Source organism: Protopterus annectens, chromosome 3.part0 (assembly GCF_019279795.1).
Source record: "Protopterus annectens isolate FY-2018-M chromosome 3.part0, PAN1.0, whole genome shotgun sequence".
Lineage (NCBI taxonomy): Eukaryota > Metazoa > Chordata > Ceratodontiformes > Protopteridae > Protopterus > Protopterus annectens.
In genome coordinates, this window is record NC_056731.1 from 320,480,616 (window position 1) to 320,503,199 (window position 22,584).

At 38.0% G+C, this 22,584-nt stretch overlaps 1 protein-coding gene across 3 annotated transcripts in view; it reads left to right on the plus strand.

The window, feature by feature from the left end:
• The window catches only part of GRB10 (growth factor receptor bound protein 10), a 2,734,830-nt gene that overhangs the window by 975,009 nt on the left and 1,737,237 nt on the right, over window positions 1–22,584 (plus strand). For 2 of the 3 annotated variants that reach the window (XM_044064795.1, XM_044064794.1), the window contains exon 3: window positions 1,423–1,516. The exons of the other annotated variant lie outside the window; for it this stretch is intronic. In XM_044064795.1, the coding sequence (XP_043920730.1) occupies window positions 1,423–1,516 (94 nt within the window). The remainder of the gene's footprint in view (window positions 1–1,422; window positions 1,517–22,584) is intronic. 3 annotated transcript variants of the gene reach the window in all.

Here is a 22,584-nt window from a genome sequence, read left to right on the forward strand (position 1 = left end):
GTTTGGTTCTGTCCAATTGTACTCCTTTATTTGTATGCATTTTATCCTTGTTTATTAGATTATTTTTCTTTTGCTTGTCATATTGTGGACAAACCGTTTTTTAAGCATTATATTGTATCTGTATCTCAAGCCTCCAAATAGCATATCCCTTGTTTGGCAGTCAAGTTTTATGACTGAATAATTGTTTTACATCCCTTTAAATCTGTGAATTTCTGCAGCTGCTTTCTGATAAATGTCAGTGTTGATGGATGTAACTTTAGTCAGAAAATTTTCTGAGATGCAGGTCTTTATACAATCTGTCTGTTATTGGTAATGGACTGGCTACCATTGTTATAACTGTATATTAACTTCCAAAATATACCCCCCCATATTTCTTATCAGCATGTCTTTTCAATTCTGAAAAGAATAAAAACATCTGGATATGACAGCCATAAACAAATATATCTGTCTAGTGTGGCATTCTGAATAAAAAGTGTTAACACTTAGTAAAATAAAAATATTGTAAATAAGTCGCTAGTGCTTTGTTAAAATGAAAATTATAGCACAGAATCAGTTTACCCCCACAGATGTATGTTGTAGTGCACACTGAATGTTACTGGCTACCAACTTATATGCTTTTCCTCTACTGGCCCTCTCACAAATATCACGTTTTTATACTGTAAGGTTGCATGATATGTGACTGCTGCCTCTCAAATAGATGTTTGCATTGCATAGTGTTGGAAATTTGTCTCACAGCTTTTGTAAAATTTTTGATGTCATTTTTAAGCCATGAAATTAGTACCTAGATTTTGCCCCCCAACCCCCCCGCATGCATCCTTGAAGCAAATTATGTTTTCCTTAAAATCCCTTTAACATTAGGACAAAGTGTCCACTTGCATTGCTGGAGACTTAGGATCAAATAGCAAACTTGGAGGCTGAAGGCCATCCGGAAAGTGAGTAGGCTTACTGGCCTATGGCCACCTCCAGTACCTGTGGAGAGAGTTTTTTTTTAGCATAGTGCTGCTCTCTAGTTGGGGCTGGAAAGCAACATTAGTGCCATAGAAGCATATGCTTGAACAGAGGGGAGGGTAAAAGTTGGTGCTTTATTGATGAGAGTGCCCATGGGCTCAAGCTGATGTGTTTGCACTTCCCTTCCTTTTTGGGAACTATGCACCATATTAAAACATTCCCTGTAGTTAGAAGGGGAATGGCTCAGGGCTGGGACACCTTGGTCTCCTCTCTTCACCCAAAGATGTTTGAATGCACCCCAGGATGGTAGCCCAGGTATGATGGAGTGGGGGAGGGGTAAGCTGGTCAGTCTAGAGGCAAGTTTATGGTGGAAGTAGAGGCACCGGCCACCCACAGATGGTCATCCTGGCTAAGAGGGCCAAATAAGTAAAAAAAAAAAAAAAAACGCACAAAATTGTTTCCTTTGTGTTCTAGGGCAATGTGGATCGCAATTCATCTCATAGAAGTAGCAATCTGATTGGGCCTCCTTTTCAAGAAACTTCTGCTCATAGCTCTCCTAATCAGCCAGGTAAGGTTTCTGATGTTTTTACTAATTCTTCTCTAGGTACAATGATAAACTGCTATCCGTACACATTTTACTAATAGTATTGACGTTTTTCCATTTTCAAGTATATGTGCAATGCTTGCTTCTTAAAAAATCTAATGTGCTTAACAGTATTCCACTTTGTATTGCTAAGTACCGCTGAACCTACATTGCACACATCCACAATATTCATTATAATGCAGCTCTTACTTGTAAAAAAACTTCTTCACCACGTACATGTATCAGTGTATATCTGTGCTGTCACATAACTACAACCGCACTTAGATAAACTGAATTTAATCAAAACTCTCTTAAATTTTTACTAGATGTTTATTTATTTTTGCCTGTTTTTCTCATTGCTTAGGAAATGTTGGTGCCCATAATTTCCTGTCACTTATCACATCCTTTAATTTTTCCCTGGATAATGTCCCCTGTAGCTCTCTAGCATTTTGCAGCACTGTGGAGCATTGGGTGGGTGGGTGGTATTTACCTAAGCTTTGTCTCTGTAAGCCATTCAGGCCCTTTTATTGTGCACCTACAACCTAGAACATATTCTTCAGCCATGTGCTATTTCATAGTACTGACAGCCGAATCATCGTCCTCCTGTACTGTCTAGCGTCACAGGGCATAAATTCACACCCTTCTAAGAAAGGAGAGCAGTTCTGTGTCTGCATACAATGACACCTCCCTTAACCCAAGTCACAGGTTGAATTTGATATTCCCCTCATGCAGATGGGCTCTCTGCCTTTGTGCTGTCATTCTTCCACGTATCTATTTTATTCCAATTACTCTGTTTTCAATGTCTTTATTTTGCTTTCTGTGGTTTGCATATTTAGTTATCTGTTGTTCTCCATTTCCCTGAACACCATGACTTATTCTCACATTTTGTTATGCTAATGTCTTACTTATGTAGGGGATGTTCATCTGTGTGTAAGGCCATCTTTGCCAAAAGGTCTAAGATTGTTATGAAAAGAAAATCTTAAAAGTAGTATATGTCGATTGTGATGGATGTTTGGGTGATTGCCCCCAAGTACAAAAATGCACTCCTTCCATATGAAGTTGCTACAAGTAAAGGGTTGTAGGAATCAACATTTACATCTTGAGGAGTGTAGAGGATTTTTCTCCCAGAGGAATAGGGAATTCAAATTCAGCTTTCAGTTCCCTTTTTGAAATTCAGCTGAAGTTTAAACTCTTGGCATTTGTGATCATGAATGGAGCTAAAGCTTACATTTCGTCTTAGTTTCTTTCTGTAACCTGCATCAGGTATTTGCACATCTGATTTTATTTATGTTTATTGATTGGGTAGTGGACTGATAGAAAGTAGGCCCATTTTTGCCACTGTATTTAAGCTGCATACAAAGGTGGAAAAGAAATATGAATTTACACGATGATTTAAGAATGATCAAATTCGCAATAAGTAGACAAAAAATTAAATATACACATTGTGTTAAGAATAGTTAAATGTGCAAAAATCATATACAGAAAAAATGTGTATGCCATTTGAAAGAATTAAGAAAGCAATTCAGTATAGTTGTCTTTCATGTTTTAAAGCTGTACTTCCAGACCTTAACTCTTCTACCAGTCCCTTTTAAGAATTTCATTCAGTTTCTTGTTGTATATTATGGGACTGTATATAAATAAGTGACTTACTTAACGGGTGTCTTAACAGTGTTATGTTTCACTTCATCAGTGGATATTGTGTGTCTTTTTGTACATTTGTATTTGTGTGTATGCATATTTGCCTATCACTGTATGTGTAAATGAGATGATTCAATGGTTTTAAAATCTTTATTTTTCAGTTCAGTCAGGCTGTGTGTTTACTGCTTCTCCTTCGTCCGCTATTCAAGTCAGGCATGTAATAATTGGTAGGGGATCACACTGATAAACCAATGTTGTCTTCTGTAGTGTATCACACTTTGTTGCAATGTATTTCTAGCTCAGAAGAATACTTTACTACTGATGAAACCATCAGCGAAGATCATAGTTTCCAGTGTTCCTTTGTTTTGCACATTAGAAGGCTTCCAACAGTCCTTGTGACCAGTCTTTTCTCAAGACCGAGGATCTTAAGAGTCCATGCATTTTTTTTTTGGGGGGGGGGACTTGTTTGGTGATGGATTGAATTCCTAAATCACGTTTTGCTTGTTATGCTGAAGTCTAGCAGAAGAAACTCAAAATTACCAATATTTCAATCCCCTTTTATGTGTCAGTGTTAAATACAAAAATGCATCCCTACCAAAATCTCACCTGAAAACTTAGGCCTTGCATGAGTTTCACACTTGGAACATTATTCACTGAGTATGTCCAGTTTTTTTAGCTGTTGAGAGAGTCATCTGGTGTGACATTTTTGTCACATCATTATGTGCATTTGCAGTTTTGTATGACAGACCAAAGGCACAGCTCATCAAAGGGGACACTGCCAAGTGCAATTTCCCCTTTACTCCAAGTACATTGATCCTGGAGTTGATATATATTAGTATATTAAGATTGCATGGTTGATGTGAAGGAATTTACCCCTTCCAGCAGAAGCAGATTTTAAATTATGATCAAATCATTAAATGGATTTTCAGCCACATGATTTACTTAAAAAGCCCGTTCATTTTTTCTTGTATTTTTCTGACGTGGCATGGAAGCATGAATTGTGTGTCAAAGAATTATGGATAACATTCATCTTCTTCAGCCAGCAGGTTTAACTGTAGAAAATCCTTACCAATTGTTAGTTTTGTAGCAGTAGATGGTTTCCACCAGTTTGCAAAAGAAGGCAGGAGACTTCCCCACTTCTTATTGACACATGCTTATTGATAAAAGGGGTAGTGCACTCCCCTTTCTTGTTTTTCTATGGTTTGTTCTACAGAACCAGTTGCGTATGCTTAGAAGTAAGTTCTTAGTTTTAGAAGACATCAACATGCATCACTGAAGTTTCCATCAAAGGGTGGTTGTTAGTGGTTAGTCAGTGTGTGTGAAAGAGACAGTGTCACTTTATCATCATTAAACATTCTTGGGTTTAAATGTTCAGGGGCTGGGTGTGAGTATGAGTGTGTAAGAGAGAGAAATAATCTCAGATATATTATTACAGAGTAAATGTTTTTCCTTTAATTGTAATAAAACACACCCATTCAAAAAGTGTGTATTGGATGCAGAGCAATCTGTTTGTTAAATCAGCTGATCTGTGGTCACTTGATCATGCTCACATGACTGTGAATCTTGATTATCAGGGAGGGAGTGTGCATGCATGAAACAAGCTGAAATACATTATGCTGGGTAAAACTTCCTACTGACTGTAGTCAGTCATAAAAGACATACTTTTCAGAAAAGTCTTGTGCTTATATTTGTAGTCAGTTCATGTGATGTCATAATCAAATAAGGTATATTTGCTCAGAAGAGGCATATTATGGATGGCAATCTGTGTGCAAATTATCTAAAATTGCTGTTTTTGTGGTATATGTGAAAAATGAAGGCACAACCCAGGTTATGACTTTCAGTATTATTTTATTTTTCTACATGCACATCATACTGGTTGTACTTTTTCTTCTGTTAGATTATGACATCCTGAAAATAATTATTGGATCACATCACTTCAGATGTGTTCATATTCTTCTTCACACAGGTACAACTGCTTCATTACCTTTGTACCTAAAATCACAAAGTATGTGCATTTTCTAAATGTATATTCAAATATGACATGTATGAATTTTTACTAGAAAGTATCTGTTCCAGAGATACAGTGCCAATTAATTCAAATTACCAAAATTTGAAAAGACTCCTGGCTAAACCAAAATGAGCTTTAAAAATCCACTGTGCTTATATTGCAAAAGAAAAGAAAAAAAACTCTCAGTTTATGTACATTGTTACTAGAATGTGGAGGGTACCAAACTGCATTATGTTCACTTTTGCAGAGTGCTGATAGTGTATGACTTCTGTTCAAGATGGGGGAAAGCAATCAGAATGTGTCTATACTGAGTTGTTTACATCAGAAGTAACTAAGAAGTATATATATCTCTAAAAAGAGACATTTACAGTCACTGGAAGTGTGTTAAATATCATTATAATGGCAATTGCAGCATGGCCCAGAAAGCTTCATTGTTAAGCTGTAAGTTCTTAAGGAAGGAGTGGCAGTTTTGGGTGCAGAATGTACTATTAGTTTTTATATCACCGCGAGACTAGAATGTTCAAAAGCTGATTTTGATGTATGATCTGTAGTACGCAGTAGAGGAATGGAGCCTCTAAGAGGCAATTCACAGTATCAGTCCTTCAAATTGCATTTGACTGAATTTCTATCAGGGCTGAGTTTATGACTTCTGTTCAGAGTGTGGAATTTAATCTTCAGTATGCAACTGGAGTCTGCGCACAGAGCTAAAATATTTTATGACATGTATTGTGATTTTAACATGTGATCTGTTGTAAACAAATACAGGTGTGCTTTGTAGGCAGTATGAAAACACGAATAAGTTTATTGGACTGAGTCTGTCTTTCTGTTGAATGCATGTGTTTTGTTGCTGTTTAAATTAAAAAGCATTTTGATATGTTTATGATGGTTTTTAGTAGGTTACAGATTTTGTTAAATGAAGCATTGTTTTCAGAATTATTATTTTTTTTTTGGTTTAATCTTCAGATTTGTTTGTACTGAACATGTATGCTGTTCAGAAATTTGCAGAAACATACAGTGTTTTGATGTTTAATTCCAGAAACCCTAGCTATATCTGTGAATAAATCTGACTGATGTATCTATTTAAAAAATGTATTCATTGTTTAAGCTCTAGTGAAGATGAATCTTAACTAACATAGAATGGAAACATTTCAAGTTTTCATCATGTTAAAGCACACACACACACACACACACACACACACACACACACACACACACACACACACACACACACACACACACACACACACACACACACACACACACACACACACACACACAAGAAAAAGTAAACCAGTCCCTTTGCAATGTTTCAATGAAAGATTTTAAAGGAAATTCCCAGAGACTGCCTTCATTAATTGCTGTTTTTCCATTTCTGTTCAAGGCTGAGCACTGTAACTCAGCATTTTGATATTCCTCTTTAGCTGCCATGCCCCCAAATTCAGTGCTTAATAATGTATAGATAGAATTCGTGCAAAGCATGCTGCATTGCAGCAAATGGTGTCTATCTAGAACATTATATGGCACGTGCACAGACAGATCAATAATTGTTATCACTTTCTTTGGAAGATTGCCCAGTCAAGCAGTTGATGACAATAAACTTATTTTTAGATTTCATTTCCAGTTCAAGAATGTTCCTTTGCCTGGGTTTCATTGCTTATATATGTATCTTGGTGAAGTGAGCAGGATGGACCTGAAAACCTAAGCGCAAGTCACTTGAGGTCATATACCATTGTGATGGCCATGTGATCATCACTTGGAGTTATGGGCATGAAGTTGTAGTTGCCAGTAAATGTATATAAAAATAGTGACTGCTTAAAAAAAACACGTTATGTAGCCAGTCCAGACAACAGCTGCAGTTAGTCCTAATGCAACCATCCGCCACACTGACTTCTCATCCTTTATTCTCCCTATTCTGTGTAATCTTACATCCTCTCTGTAGACAATCACAATCCTCCAGTTCTACAAGCAGGTTATTACAAGTATGTGTAACTTCTCTCATGAAGAAATAATACTTTCATGGCTTCAGCATTCAGTTATTCCCCTTGCTGCCAGTATATTTTTCTTCCTCCCTCTTTTACCCATTTCCTTAAGCTGTCAGTTATCTCCTTAAAAATACAGTGCATCCAATTCTTATAACTGTTTACCATTCTCCTTTCCAATGAATATTTAATAAGTTGTGTCATTTTACCCTAATATCGTCAGATTGTCATTCTCCTCATCATCTTTTTTTTAAACCCTTTATTAAATTATCACTTAAGACATAGGCACACACACATTTATAGAAAATAAAACAGACTATATTGATGTTGTTTTCATATCCAATGCAAAGCATATGTTTTTTTATAACAATCATTGACTCCAACATTACATACATTACTGAATTACTGCCTTCTCTTAAATCTCACGCCTCCTCCTACAACATATTCTGCATATATTCTTCCCACTAATATTCTGCATGCATTCTTCCCACTAATTCCATGCATTTACATGAAAGTTGTTCCTTCCCTTTTCTAAAGCTATTGCTTTTAATTTTTGTACCTCTTTAACTATATTCAGTACTTCAGTTGCAGTTGGTTTACATTCTGATTTCCATTTTCTACTAAATGCTTTCTTGGCAGCCAATAGCATTAAACTTAATAAGGCCTTACTATGTCTACACAATTCAGATCATGTGTACCAGCTCAAAAGAATTATTTCCTTAGTTACAGCCATTTGCATCACCAATATTTCTATGTATGATAGTTTTAAAATCTGCCAACTCATTATACTACCAAAAAAGATGTTCCCAGTTACCTCTCTCATTTCCATCACACCAGTGTTTGCTAGCTACTTGTTTGGAGTATAAAAATATCTATGCACACCTTCTGGAATTTGTTGCATACATACATACATCCTTCAATTGTTCCTTTATAAATGACTTTTGTAGTTTGTCTTCCCAATCCTTTCTAGACTCCTCTGATTGATTCTTATAATTATCATGCAATATTTTATATGACCTACTAATTATCCTTTTTTAATGGCAGCTACTTTTCTAGACTTAAATAAAAATTCTACCAAAGTAGGTCTTTCACTCAGAACTCCTCTATCTCTTTGTCCTTGCCTATACTCTATTATCGGGGAAAACAGCCTCCAACTTTCAGTCCCAGCAACTTCTGCTTGGCCTCTTCCCTTAGCTTTATCCCTCTAGTTATTTAATCTCAATGTCTTCATTCCTTTGCCAGTTTTTTCCAGTAAATTCCAACCCCCTGTTGCATATTTTCTGTATCCTATTTGCAGTCATTGCTAATGGCAAAAATCTCCATTTTCCATCCCCGTGTTGGCTTAGTTCTTAGACTCAAATGCAAAAACAAAAAAAATGATAAAACCACACATGCAAGGCTTCCAACAGACCAGCTCCAGCAATCCAAAACTTCTTGATAAGTGCATTTGTTTTATTCAATAATAAAACTTCATCAGATAAACATAAAATGGACTGATAATATTTAAATACACTTTTAAAGTATCATATGACCAACATTTTCAAATCGTGTGAGCAACTTAAAATCATGTAACAGCAGAATCATGTGAGCAACTTAAAATCATGTGACAGCTGAACCCCTTAGCAAATCCTAAGTCAAACGCAGTAAAAATGACCAAGTTAAAAAAGTAAATATACACAATAGCAACCTGACTACGTGAGCATATAGTTTTAAATAATTTTAAATAATTTAAAACTCATTACTTAACTTGAATGTACACAAAACTATAGTTAGAAACATTTTGATAATAAATACTTAATCATGAATGAATAAATACATTTGTTGAATAAAACGAAAGTGCTTATCAACAAGTTTTAGATTGCTGGAGCTGGTTTGACAGAATCTCTGCAGCCTTGCTTGTGTGATTTTATCAAGTCTAGGATAATTTTTTCAGCTTTATGAATTTAACATTCTGTGTGGTTGTCCTTACTCTCCTTAAGGATCTGCATCCAAAATTCTACTCTCCTCACCTTTCTTGTTTTAACCTTTTCTGTAGTGTTATTCCATATGAGTGTATTATTGTCAGAATGTGACCTTACCTGTATCTACGTCAGTGGCCCTGCTAGACAGGGGTCCAGGGAAGTAAATATTGTGGGAAGAAATATCCAGGGAATTGTTATGGCTAGGCTTGTGTAGGCCCTAGGGCTGATAGCCTAGTACCAACCTAGGAACCCTATTGAAAATGGATAATGATTTTGGCATGTCTGGGCTTCATTCCTCTCTCAACATATTCTGGTACTTCATTAGCACTTGCTATTTCACTTTTACTCTATAGTGGACTACAAGACTGACAATGGCCGTTTATCTTTAGGTCATTTTCTACCTTAGTTTTTTTCCCAATGTTAACTTTTCCAGTGTGTGTGTGTGTGTGTGTGTGTGTGTGTGTGTGTGTGTGTGTGCGTGTGTGTGTATAGATATATAATTTATATATATATATATGTATAGATATATACATATAGATACACACACACATATATATATATTACACAAAGACAGAGCTGTTGGGCATGCTACACTTAAAGGAATCCCAATCTCTCAGAGCCACACGCTCCAGGGATCTAAACCTTGTCATCACAATGAACAAAACACGCTGGAGGGATAGGTTCCTGACACAGAGACTCCCCAGACTCTGGAATAAACTGCCCATACATGTCAAGCAGAGCGCCTCTTTGGCCCTCTTCAAAAGGAACCTTGACGATTGAATGATAGATAAGAAATTCACCCCAGGGATCATGTCAGTCACCCAAATAGACAGGGGTCCAGGGATTTAAATATTGTGGGAAGAAATAGCCAGGGAATTGTTATGGCTAGTCTTGTATAGGCTCTAGGGCCTATAGTCTAGTACCATCCTATGAACCTATGTATGTATGCACATATATATATATATATATATATATATATATATATATATATATATATATATAGTGTGTGTGTATACATATATACATACACATACACAGGTATAGCTACTGGACTCCTCCCACCAAAATACAAGCCCAGAGTTTCTTTATGTTAAGTCCAGCTATTCTCCTTTCCACACATCCCCCCCCCCCCCCACACACACACACACACACACGCACACAGACACCTAATCTGTGATAGCTGTTATTGCTTTGGTATCATCTAAAACATAATTCTTGCTGTTGCACCCTGGTTTGGTTTTATTTGGGGTACATATACATGGAAGAGAATGGATACAAGCACCATGTCCTCCACTTACTCTCTTCCCTTCGGTACTGACTGTTAAGTACTGCACAGTACAGTAAACAGAGCTGGTGCAACAAATAGTTGCCATATATTCAAGTCATTTTTGGGATTTGTGAGTGCAGATATTTTGTTGCTTGCATTTTTTTTCTCTGAGGCACTGTGCAAAAATTGCTTAATGAAGCACAGAGTCTTTAGCATAAACATGTTCAGTTCCCTCGTTTCCGAATATTCTGTATATAAACTTTCTGTTGTCTGGATTCTGGTATAGGTGTAAGATGTGTAGTACAAGTACGAAAGTGAGCAGAAGTGACACACCTGCATATACTGGGGCGTCATGTTAATTAGGGAATCGTTATTCTTGTAAATATTATACACTGCAAGTGTTAAGCAGTACATGATGAGTTTTCATTTGCAGTGGTGTAATTAGAGTGCTTCACATTTCAGTAAGGTGTTATTTCTAAAATTTTCTGTTTGTATATTTCCTATTGTGCAGGGCATCTGTGCTGAAATCTATACAAGTACTTAGTATTAAGATTTGTGGCTTAGTTCAATTTCTAGTACATTTCTTGAGTGAATGTCTCCTTATCTTTCTCACTGATGTGCAGTATAGAAGCTTAACAATATGGAAGTAGAAAGCCAAGTCACCTTGGTGCATGTCATCTTGTCATGTCTTGATAGCATTTTTGTAATATTGCATATACAAATATTCCAGTGGTCACACCCACTTAAGACTGCACAGCATGTAATAGTAAGATTTGATAAAGCAGTCATCTGATTAGCGAAACATAATAATAAAGTGTGTTTGGGTAGCCAGTACAATTTTTAAACCTTTTGCTTTAAGATTGCATTTGCCTTATTTTTTACTAATCATACATTGAAGTTGTTGGCCTTCTATTTCACAGCATCCATTGCCTCTTTGCAAATGTAATGCTCAGCTTTGTGCTTCATTCTACTGATACATGTGGAAACTGATGAATGGCGATGGGTCTTACACCCCCTCCCATGATGCTTTCTTTGATATATAAGTAGTTCAGTCATCATTTCCAGCTCCCGTTAGTTGCACACTTCATCATGATTTATATAAAGACTTGGGGGTGCATAGTGGAAGGCTTCAGGCTTAATACAACATAATGTGTACTGAATGGTATACTGTCTTTTAAAAGAGGAAGGAGATGCATTTAGAAAATGCATCACTGCTTAAGCTAGGGATCCTTAAAAAGAATTAGAAGTAGTGAGCTGAAAAGTTAGGGTCAAAACGCACAGTTCCTGCCATCCCCTTCATATTATCCAGCTTTTGCACATCCTCTAGGGTTCCTGCATCAATGTGTACATGCAAGGAGCCTACTGGAGAGAAGAGTGTACAAAACTCTGACACCGACCAAAACTTCGCAGCACTGCTTCTTGATCGTTGTATCCACTCACATGAACTGCTCAAACTTCAGTTGCACCACATCATCACGTGAATCCCGTATCCTCTTATGAACTTCTCTCTGCTTCAGTTACATGTGTCAGTGCTTTCAAGATGGAGGGTGATTCAGAGAAGGAGCATAACATGTGCAAGTGTCCCCCAGCTGTGTGAACTGCCTGAAAGTGATGTATGCCTCTTCACACTGTGTGTGTGCAGGAGGAGGGGGTTAGATTATTGAGGATCTGAGAAGGTTGTATTGGTGAGGACAGGCTTGGGAAAGGGGTGCATGCCTGTTTTGTTTCCTCAGTTTCAGTGCTTTGAAACTTGCTGTAATTGGGCCAGTAACATAGGGTTTGCTTTGTAGCCATGTACAGATAAAGAAACGTCTATGAAGAACCACTTCTGCAGGAAAGTGTACTGAGTTTGGAGAGGACTAGAGCCAGTAGGCTGGTGTACAGATTTTGGCCCTCAGTTTTGTTTATGACCTTAGTTCAGTAAGCAAAGGTGTTGGAGCTGGTGCCCAATGCCAGCACACTTCTCTTGGGAAAGAGGATTCCTGAAGCCACTGTAATGATCAAGGGCAACTTTGAAAGGACTTTTGATTCGATCTGTTGGCGGTACTTGTGCTTGGTGATGAGAACATGGGTTTACATCCCTCCCTTTTTAGCAGTGATTCAGGCTCTGTATGCAGCCCCATCTGCCATTGTTCTTACTAATTACTCTCTGTCATCTCATCTTAACTCACTAAATGTGGGCAGAGATGCCCTTTATCCCCAGCCCTGTTTCTCTTAACCAGTGAGTCTCTCAACAGATAATTGAATTTCTCAGAAACAACCACAGGATGATCCCTTTTTGTTACTGAAACTAAGGCTGTCGTCTTTGCAGCTGACTACGTTATCCTCAGCCAAGATCTTGTAAGTGATTCATACAGAGCCCTAAACTTATTGAATCAATATGTTTCTTTATAGGTTTACATGTAAATACAAGTACAGCCCGTATGTTTGCAGCAAGCCAATATGCTAATACAGCTAGAGCATCTGGTCTCAGCCACCCCTTCACATTTCGTTTAAAATCACCGAAATACCTGGGGATAATGGCACATATGAACCCTCAACATTGAGTTGAAGTTATGGCTGATATGGTTTAAAGTTCTAATGCAGGTGCACACTTGGTACAAGTTACATCTACCCTTTGTGGAGAGAGTGACAATGGGACAAAATATTTCTGCCTTGGTTACTTTTTCACAGTTTATCCCAACGTTGACTGTGATAATCTCTATGTGGAGCTTGTCTACCACAGCTGCAGCTGCCTATACCAGCTGAACAAAGCTGTAAGGTGAAGATGTTTAGGACTGTACAAATGTTACTGACTCTTCAGGAGAGTTTTATCTGCAGTCCACGTGGTACTTTCTGGGTGGGGTAAGATAGTGGAATGGTTAAGACAGAGAAGGAGAAGAAAACTGTAGACTAATTTTATTGTCTTGTTTTTTGCTGACTGGAACAGCACACAGGTGTACACAAATTGAAGTGGACAACATGTAAAATAACATGCATCTAGAGTTTGCAACAGATGTGGTAAGTGCTGGAGAGTTGCAACTGTGGAAACCAAAATGAGAGTAAGACTTTGTGAATTTAATAGTGATTAAGGACGACGTAACTAGTGACAGATGGGAGGGGAATGTAACCCCATTTTCTGTATTGCCTGACTAGGGAAATTGATTTTATTCTCATAGCTTTGGGAAAAAGACTTTCTGTGGTTAGGATAATAGTATTCAATGTTTTAAAATTACAGATTTGTGGTTCTAGATAAGGTCATGTAAAACATAGAAGCTGTAAAACGAGTGGTCATTGCTGTAGAAAAAGTCTCTATATTTGCATATACTAAAAACTGAGTCTGTCCTTTCACTCAGTGCTGGATTACTGTCCTCATGAGCCTGAAGCTGAAAGTTATAAAAGGCCTAATTTATTTGGTGTGAAAGTAGCACATGACTCAGTCTAAAGTGGGAGTAGAAGTACTTATACATGTAGGTCTGGAGCTGCAGCTCTCTCAGCCCCCTTGTTAATCCATGCCTGCTTTGGCTAAAATATGATGCTATTTAGCACAGTATTTGTTAACTTTTTTATGTTACTATTTTGTTATTGCACATACATGCCTGCTTACTGTGCTGTCAAGGAAGCACTGGTTTAAGCGACTTGCTTGGTGTACCACAGGATGTAGTTGGTCGCTGTAGGTATAGAGTGTCACAGGTTATATTGGGGCAACAGGTGTGGTTAAGAGAATACAAAAAATGGACTATAAGGGTAGGAAAGGAATACTGCTATTGGTTACACTCCCATATTATGAAAAAATGTTGTGTATTTCGGACATAAATGAAAGAATTACAATATTATAAATGTATAGCTGTTGCATGTGTGTGTGTGTGTGTGTGTGTGTGTGTGTGTGTGTGTGTTTGTGCTCGTGCTCGCGCCCACGTTGCATATTAATAAGACCTCAGCAGATGTTGTCCAGTGGATGATGGGGCATCAGCATTAATTAGTAGATAGAAGAGTGACAACGCAGAGTACAGATCCTCATCATCTAGTTGTCCCCAAATCTTCAGCAGCACTGTTTTAGCAGCTATAGACGAGCTAAAAGGCAAGTTGTTCTGGGGCTCGAGTGAGAGTTTCACCTTTCTCTGCTATTCAGTGACACTCTGGTCACATTATATGAGCAAAAAAGTTGTGAGGTATGTGAAAGACTTGTGCCCAGAATTAAAAAAATGTACCAGGCTGTTTTTTTTTCATGCAAACACAGCAGTTGTCCTGAATTGCTGAAAGCAGATACATAAGACTGTACACTCAGAACCATGAAATCAGTCATTTGGGATATATATCATTCCTCAGGAGGCATACTTCTATGGCCAGAAGCCAGTTTGATCGTTTATACATTATATTGAACTGCATGGTAGCGTATAGACAAATAGCCATAAACAATGTACGAGCTGTTTAATAAAAACATGAACTCTTCGGTTTATTAGGAAAGTTTGTCCTTAACTAAATGACAGAACAGTGCTGTCAACAAGCCTTTTCACTTTTTGTCGGTGTCAGTGGCTCAACAGGTAGAACACTTGCTTTTACTATATGAGGATCAGAAGCCCATGGGTTCTGTTTCCGAGCCAGGTGCTTGAATTCATATTCCGTTACTGACATTGCAGAGTGGCAATGGAGGTGCTACACTCATGAGTGTGTTTTTCTTCAAATGAGATGTTAAACCAAGGCATCATTTGACTGAGTTGGTGGTAGCTCAGGTTGATCTAAAAGATTCAATGGCACTTAGCAAAAAGAGTAGGGAAAGTGCCTTGGAAAATGTTCCCCTAGTTCGTATAACTACCTCCTTGGGTCTCCCTTAAGAAAAGGCTATTACTGGTCTGGAGGGACTAACCCAGTCAACAAAAGATAAGTAAAAAATAGGTAAATAAATAAAATCTATCTTGAAATCAGTTAACACACCATGGAATGTAATAATGTAGCTTTTTGTTTGAATATAAAGTTGCTTGGGGTGTATTTTATGAATGTAGTCTACATTTTCATTTTATTAAATAGTCATAAAATCAAAGAAAAAAGCATTAAAAGTCCAAAACATATTGAATATTCTGTGATCTTTGTTTATTAACTTGAGATATGATCTTGCAATATTTCTTCCTTGTTGTTATAAATAGAAAGTGAAATGAATGCCCCCTCCCCCTTCATGTGCTTTTTCTTGAAGTATTCATTTGTGGTATTCCTGCACCTGATATAGACCTTTTGTTGTTAGTTACCCATTTAATTTGTTAAAACATCAAACCCATATTAACCTTTCTTTTAGATATCTATTGTAGCAGCTCTAACATTTAGAACCTGTCAGCAGACAAAGGTGTATGTCATACTTCCAACATTTCCAGTCAGTGTCAACCCTTGACAGCACTCTTGGTGAGGCATTTTGCTTAGTTCTTTCCCACCACAGAACACAGCTTGGTGTTTTAATGTAGTCCTCCCAATTTATCCTTTTGCAAATTTTGCAAGGATTTTTTTTCAGTGTCCATTCTGTCCTAGATGTATTTCACCTCATTATGGCCAAATTATGAAACCATTTAAGGGTAGTTGTGGTTTATCTTGCCTGAAATTAGTTTCATGAGGTGCTTCCCATCACAAGTCTAATTCACTTCAGGTTACTGTCAGATAGTGAGTAAGTCCACTTAAGTCTCATATGCATCAAAATGAAATCAAAGAGATTGATTTCCAGCCCATCTTCCTTTTACAGTCAGCTTGTTAAAGAAGATGATGAAAGTAGTAAATGTTTAGTGGGTCAGTAAACACTGGATAAGGTCACTTTGTCCCATATAGAATTAGAAAAAAAAGGTGGTATGTGCCAGGCAGGTGTTCTTAAACCAGGGAGGTCAGTGTTGGTCAGACGAAGTCTTCTCACAAGAAGTCCAAGGACTGTTCTTCTACTAAGTGAATTATTAAACAAACACACACACACATGTACACAAGAAAATAATAAGTTAAATATGATGGAAGGGTAACACCATGTGGGAATTCATAAAGGTTACCACAGTATGTATGCCTCAGAGTAGCCTTTTTGAATTCGTAGGCAGTCCTACCATGGTGCTTTTGTATGCAGCTGTGCAGCACTAAGGTGGGCTGTCTTCACGGCTGTGCCCAGTGCTAATCAGGCAGACTTGGGGAGAGTGTTCTAATTAGCCATGCTCTCCCCCCAAAAAAAAAAAAAAAACCAGCCTCCTGGAAGGCATCTATACACCAAACGATTCATAGAATGGCTTGGCCACGTAGATTGACATAGCCACTCCCTGAACATTATCAAAAGTCCTTGTTCATCTGTCATGGTAGAGGTAACTGCTGGGGAGTTTAGTGGTCAGATAGCATTAGAAGATGCATGCATGAGTGCATGCGAGGAACATGTGAGTGCGCGCGTCTGTCTGGAAGGTAGCGGTAGGGCAGTTAGTGAGGGGGTTAAGTAGGGCTGTGCATGTGTATATGAATGAATGGATCAGAGTGGCTGAGTGTGATCAGGTGGGCAGGGGGCTGTGTGTGTGTGTGTGTGTGTGTGTGTGTGTGTGTGTGTGTGTGTGTGTGTGTGTGTGTGTGTGTGTGTGTGTGTGTGTGTGTATGAATGGTTGAGAGTGAGGTCTGTGTGTGTGTGTATGGAATACATGTATGAATGTATGTGGATGCAGTTGGGTGAGTTAGGGTAGTTGTCATACTTCTGCACACCCATGGACTAAAGAGGAAAGCCTGCCATATTGGGTAGGGTCAGCCACTAGTCACCAGAGATTAACCCTTTAAACTCGTGCCTGAGTGGCACTTAAACTGAGCGAATATTGGGGTGGGGGTGGGAGAGGTGGAAGGAACCACTACCCACCAGGAGTAACTCTTTAAACTTGTGTCAGAGTAACAACGAGAACAAGGATTATGGGTAGGAGGGACCATTAGACAGTGGGGAGAACTCTTCACTAACGTTTGGAGGGGACTAGGCACTAGACATATGCCATTTAAAAATGCCACAATGTCACAAATGCAAAATGTGAAGTAGGAAACCACTAGCCATCAGGGAAACTGTAAATATCATGCTGTAAAAGGTAATAAAAGGGATTCTCACCCTGTGCTCGCCTCTACTAGAGGATATCACTCATCTGTACCATAACTCAATACTAGAGATGATTTCAAAAACATTTTATGTATCAGTAAAAAAGCAAGTAAATTGGGGAAAGAGGATTCAACCTTTGCACCTTTGGCACAGGAAACCTCGACATTAACTTGCTACCCTAACTGACAAGTTGCGTTCTGAAGAATGCACTTAAGAGTATTGGACTTTCAGGAGGCACCTAAGTATGATCGCAGTTTGTAAGTCATTATCTGGTTATTCGTAGCCCATTTCTCACTTTTGTATCTGAGAAGAATAGTCCAAAAATTAGTGGCCCCAGTATAGAGCCCTGTGGGACATCACTAGTAGCCAATGTTGGACTTAACGATGTCACCCCCTCACCCCTGATTTGTTGCATAATTTTCCTTAACTACCATTGTGTCTTGTGAATTACTCAAGGGTTGATATCAGACGCTTTTAACTTTGTCAGTTATTGCCTTTTATTGACTGTGCCAAATGCAATGTGAAGATAAGAAGCATGTACTTGTAAGTTCATCAAGTACTGTCTTTACCATTCCAAAGAATGCCACAAATTTCCAAACCCATGCTGTTCCTTATCCCATATCTGACAGGAGCAGGTCCCCCACGTCATTTGGGATACGCTGTATTATTACTCCCACTCCATGAATTTATAGGGAATGTTGGTCAGACTAACATGTCTGAAAACGTTTGGGGCTGATGTGATCCCATCCCCTCCCCACCTTTTGTGAAATGGTACCATTACAGCCCATATCCATACATCAGGAATGAGTTTACATGCTAACATTTTAATTAACATGTCCGATATGGGTTTAATTAGGTTACTTTGATCCTGTGTAGGAGAGCACTAGGTTTGTTGCCTGATCCGATGGAACTAGGAGTTTGTCATTTCACAATTCCATGAGATTAGGAGTTTTTCATTTTACGATCCCGTGGAACTAGGAGTTTTTCATTTTACTTTTGGCAGCAGCTTTCTGTGTTTGTACAGATAACTTAATGTATCACTTGATTGTTGGCAGTGGGCTTCTTATATTAAATTCAGAGGTTCCCCCATCTGCTTATTCTCCTTCTGCTTGTCTGTAATCTTGTTTTCTTCAGGGGCAGATGTATGTGATCCTGTTAGGCCTGTATCATGTCCTTAGTTTTTTCTTTTGCACGTGTTTCTTTGGTCGGAATGGCACAAGTTGGGGCCGGTTAGAAAACTGCATTTGGGATTGGGAATGTTCCATGTTTTGACTGTACCGCAACAGAAAAAACTCGTAGAGATCAAACTTTAGTAGTGTGAATTCCTAATACGAACTCTCTTCTTTTTAAAGGGAGCATGTACTTTAGTTTCAGAGGTTGCCATAGTTGTGCAGAAGTATCCTGAAAGTGATAATTTAGCAAAATACCTTTGGTTTAAAATTGCTAAATATGCTTTTAAGGTAGAGGCTTTCGATTTGTGACCACAGACTGTGATGTGGCATTGTCACTACTTTTGCAATTACAGTCAATTAACAGTGATACAGTTGAAGAGACTTTTTTTTTACTGTATTCTAGTTGAATTATGAAGAACAGCTTTTATAAACAGAATTGTTTCCCTTGACAACATGTTTTTTTTTCCAGAAACAGATACTGGGTGGTGGTGTGGTTTATTTAGTTTTGCCTCGTTAGAGCCAGTAACATAGCCTTATAATTATAGCTTTCTACATATGGCAGTGAAATGCATATCTCTACAGAACAGGACAAAACTTGTTTCAGTGATGCTAGTTCCTAAAAGCAGCTGTTAATCTAGCAACATATGCTGTGATACACATTAAGTACCCATTTCTAAAAAAGGGCTCACTGAATCCTCCAGAGAACATTTTGGCAGTATGTAACTTGCAAAGATGTTGGTTAATATTTGTTTATAATTTATTTTTACATTAGTAAAACATGTCGATTCACATGAACATTGTGTCAGTGTCTCCAGACAACATCTGTTCCAGCTGTTTTCTGCACCTGTTGCCATTATCCTTAAGGCATGCATGTTATGTACTTTGTCTGTAGGAGGAAACATTGGAAAGCATTTAAAAATTCTTCTTGCAGTACTCCAGTTTGTTTATAGCCTTCACATTTTTGTATCCATTACTGTGTTGCTATGTTAAGTGTTTATGAGAGTTTGTTGTGAAATATCATGGGAATGATTTCAAATACTTGATGTCCTCAGTTTTGGACTTTGGTACTTTGGTGCATTTTTTAGCTGTATTAGGTTTTATAGTTGTCTGTGGTTTGCTGTCTTCCCGGAAATTTCTTCCCTTTGTGTTTTGATACATAACATTTTGTACTCTGCTTTAGCACTACGTTGTTGTATGCTGACAAAGGCAATAGGCTTTGCTTTCATGTCCTGCATTGAATGTAAAACTAACTTCTTGACATTTCCATGTGTACTTTGTTCTGTCACATGCAGAAAGTAAGACAACAGTATAGAAAAAATGCCTTAAATGTATGCAGTCCAGTGAAAATAGTATTGTAAACTCACTAATTTTAATTCAAACGAAAGGTCTTAAATGTATTAATATCTCAAATACAGTTAGTGCCTTTTGTTATATACACTTTAATAATTCTCGTCTCTTTGCATGGAATTTTACTGGCTTTCCTCCCATTATATTTTTTAACTGTCATAATGTTACCTTAGTAGGCCGTGTTCAGAGGAGCAACTCAAATTCAGGAAGGAGTTCTAGACTGCTGTCTGCTGATATACACCATGCTTTGGTAAGTTTGCAGCAGCTGGTTAAAGTAGTAAGCTGTAGATACGGCTTATTAAGCAGTTATAGCTCAGCAGGGGAATGTGGGTGGGTAACAGAGCCAGTGGTAGAAATGTGGAGGGTCCCAACAAGGTTATTCCCACATCGCGTCTACCTTCAAACTTGCTTTCTACATGTTAAATTAATGTCCTTTCTTTGAGGTATAGCCACACAGCACTGTACACAAGTAACTCAGCACACAAATGGCAGGTGCACATAATAGTTGCAGTGGTGTTACATTTCAACTGCCTCAGTACTACATCAAGGTAGCCAGTTTAATGAATGGCTTGTCATACCACATCTCCATACATTTACAGTGTAATTAAACCCTCATCATAACTAATGTCACCTCTGACATGCTCCAGCAGTAACAACCATCTGAGTCAGGTACATAAGCTATAAGGAGAATGCTTTGTCATGAGCCAGCCAAATATCTTTGTGATAACTGCAGCTTCAGAAAATCATGGTATTGTAGCAAAGTTGACCATGATAATTGATTCACTAATACCAAAGCAAATATGTGAAGCAACATCAGTGTCTACGGTACCTTGGTCTGTGTAAAGTAGCAGGTAACTGTAAAAGCATCAGTGGAGAACTTGGTTAGCAAAATAATATAGCAGATAAACTCAGTATTGTAAGGAACCACATCTTTGTTTCAGCATTTTTTTTTTAAGTATAAATTTATTTCAGCAAAAGGAATCAGGCCAGTATACACTGCAGTCACTTTCATTAACTTTTGCATAAAGTACACAAAAAGATTTAGAAATTTGTTTCAGGCATTAATGCAGACGTATAGCAGGAGAAAGATTCTGACAGTAATGCTCAAGACATCAGCTGCATCAAATATCTGTAATAAACTAGTTAGTAGGTCAAACTGCGGTGGTGGTGCTGTGATAGCGTTGTCGCCTCACAGTAAGACATTGTCTTGTTTGATTCTCAGCTAAAGCGTCTTCTGTGTGGAGACATGCATGAATAGGCGTACCTTCGTTGAAGGTTGTGCGTCAGGGCCGGCAACTCGGCACGTAAAAATCTACTGCCAATCATTAGCGGACCGGAGTTCCGCTGTGGCGACCCCTAACCGGGAAAAGCCGAAAGACACAACAAACTAGTTAGTAGGTCATAACACCACTGGCTGTTAAAGGCACATTTATGAAACTGTAAACATTGCATTAAGGAATTTAATGGTGAATATTCATGCAGATCAGGACAGTGAGTCTTGTTACTTACAGTTCACTAAAATCTGCTTTGCAGGCACAGTTTTCTCATTTATTGAAAGACTTTAGCAAGCTGTATTTGCATCAGTACCCTTAACCATTACCACATTTGCTTCAAATTTATTCATCATTAGACTAAAACTAAAACAGTGGATACTAGAGAACGCACTTGACCACAACACTTCTGAAACCTTTAGTACTGGGTCCTCAAATTGTGTAATTTCCTTGCCAATTCAGGTTAAATGCATCTTCTTCATTGCAAAACGTTAATGGCATGCTTCATTCACAGTGTCACAGAAGTTGTGTACATGTAACTGTTGCTAATATTTCTTTTTATTAAAGACTGCATTACTGTATTATGTAAAGTGCCAAAAGCATTGTCTAGCCTTATTGTATGTGGCAGGTACTGTGGCAACATACTCTTAACAACAATGCTATTTCCTTTTACTTGGTGTGTGTGTTATTTCCTTTGCTTTTACTTCCGCAGGCCATCGCTGAAAGTCATCCTTGGGTTTAGTTTACTGGTCTTTGGAACACAACAGAAGTAAAATACATGAGTATTTCAGTTGTTAATGCCCTACTGTTATTTACCAGTACCTCCCATATAGTTATGCTAAGTCCAAAACACATTTCATTGCAATTTATGTAAAACAGACATGTGTGATGCGACAGTGAACTGCCATAATGTCCAAGGTACATTTCAGCAGCATGTGTATGACCTGCAGAAGGGAGGTTATGTCAGTAAATGCAGCTGTGTATCACAATGGGTGCGAAATCATAGGGATGTAAACAGTTATAACGCTGTGAAATAGTCACTATTCAAAGCCATGCCCACAACAGACCATATGTTTATTCCACAGACTTTTACTTCGTCAGACAAACTAGTAAACATAAGCACACTAAAATTCATGCACTCGTTATCAGAGACTGTGTACAGGACATGCAGGGCTGAGGGCAGTGAAAACAGATTAAGGTACTACTGCAGTGAGATTACCGAATATTTAGTACTAAGAAATTAACAGATTAAAGTACTACTGCAGTGAGATTACCGAATATTTAGTACTAAGAAATTAACAGATTAAGGTACTACTGCAGTGAGATTACCGAATATTTAGTACTAAGAAATTAACAGAT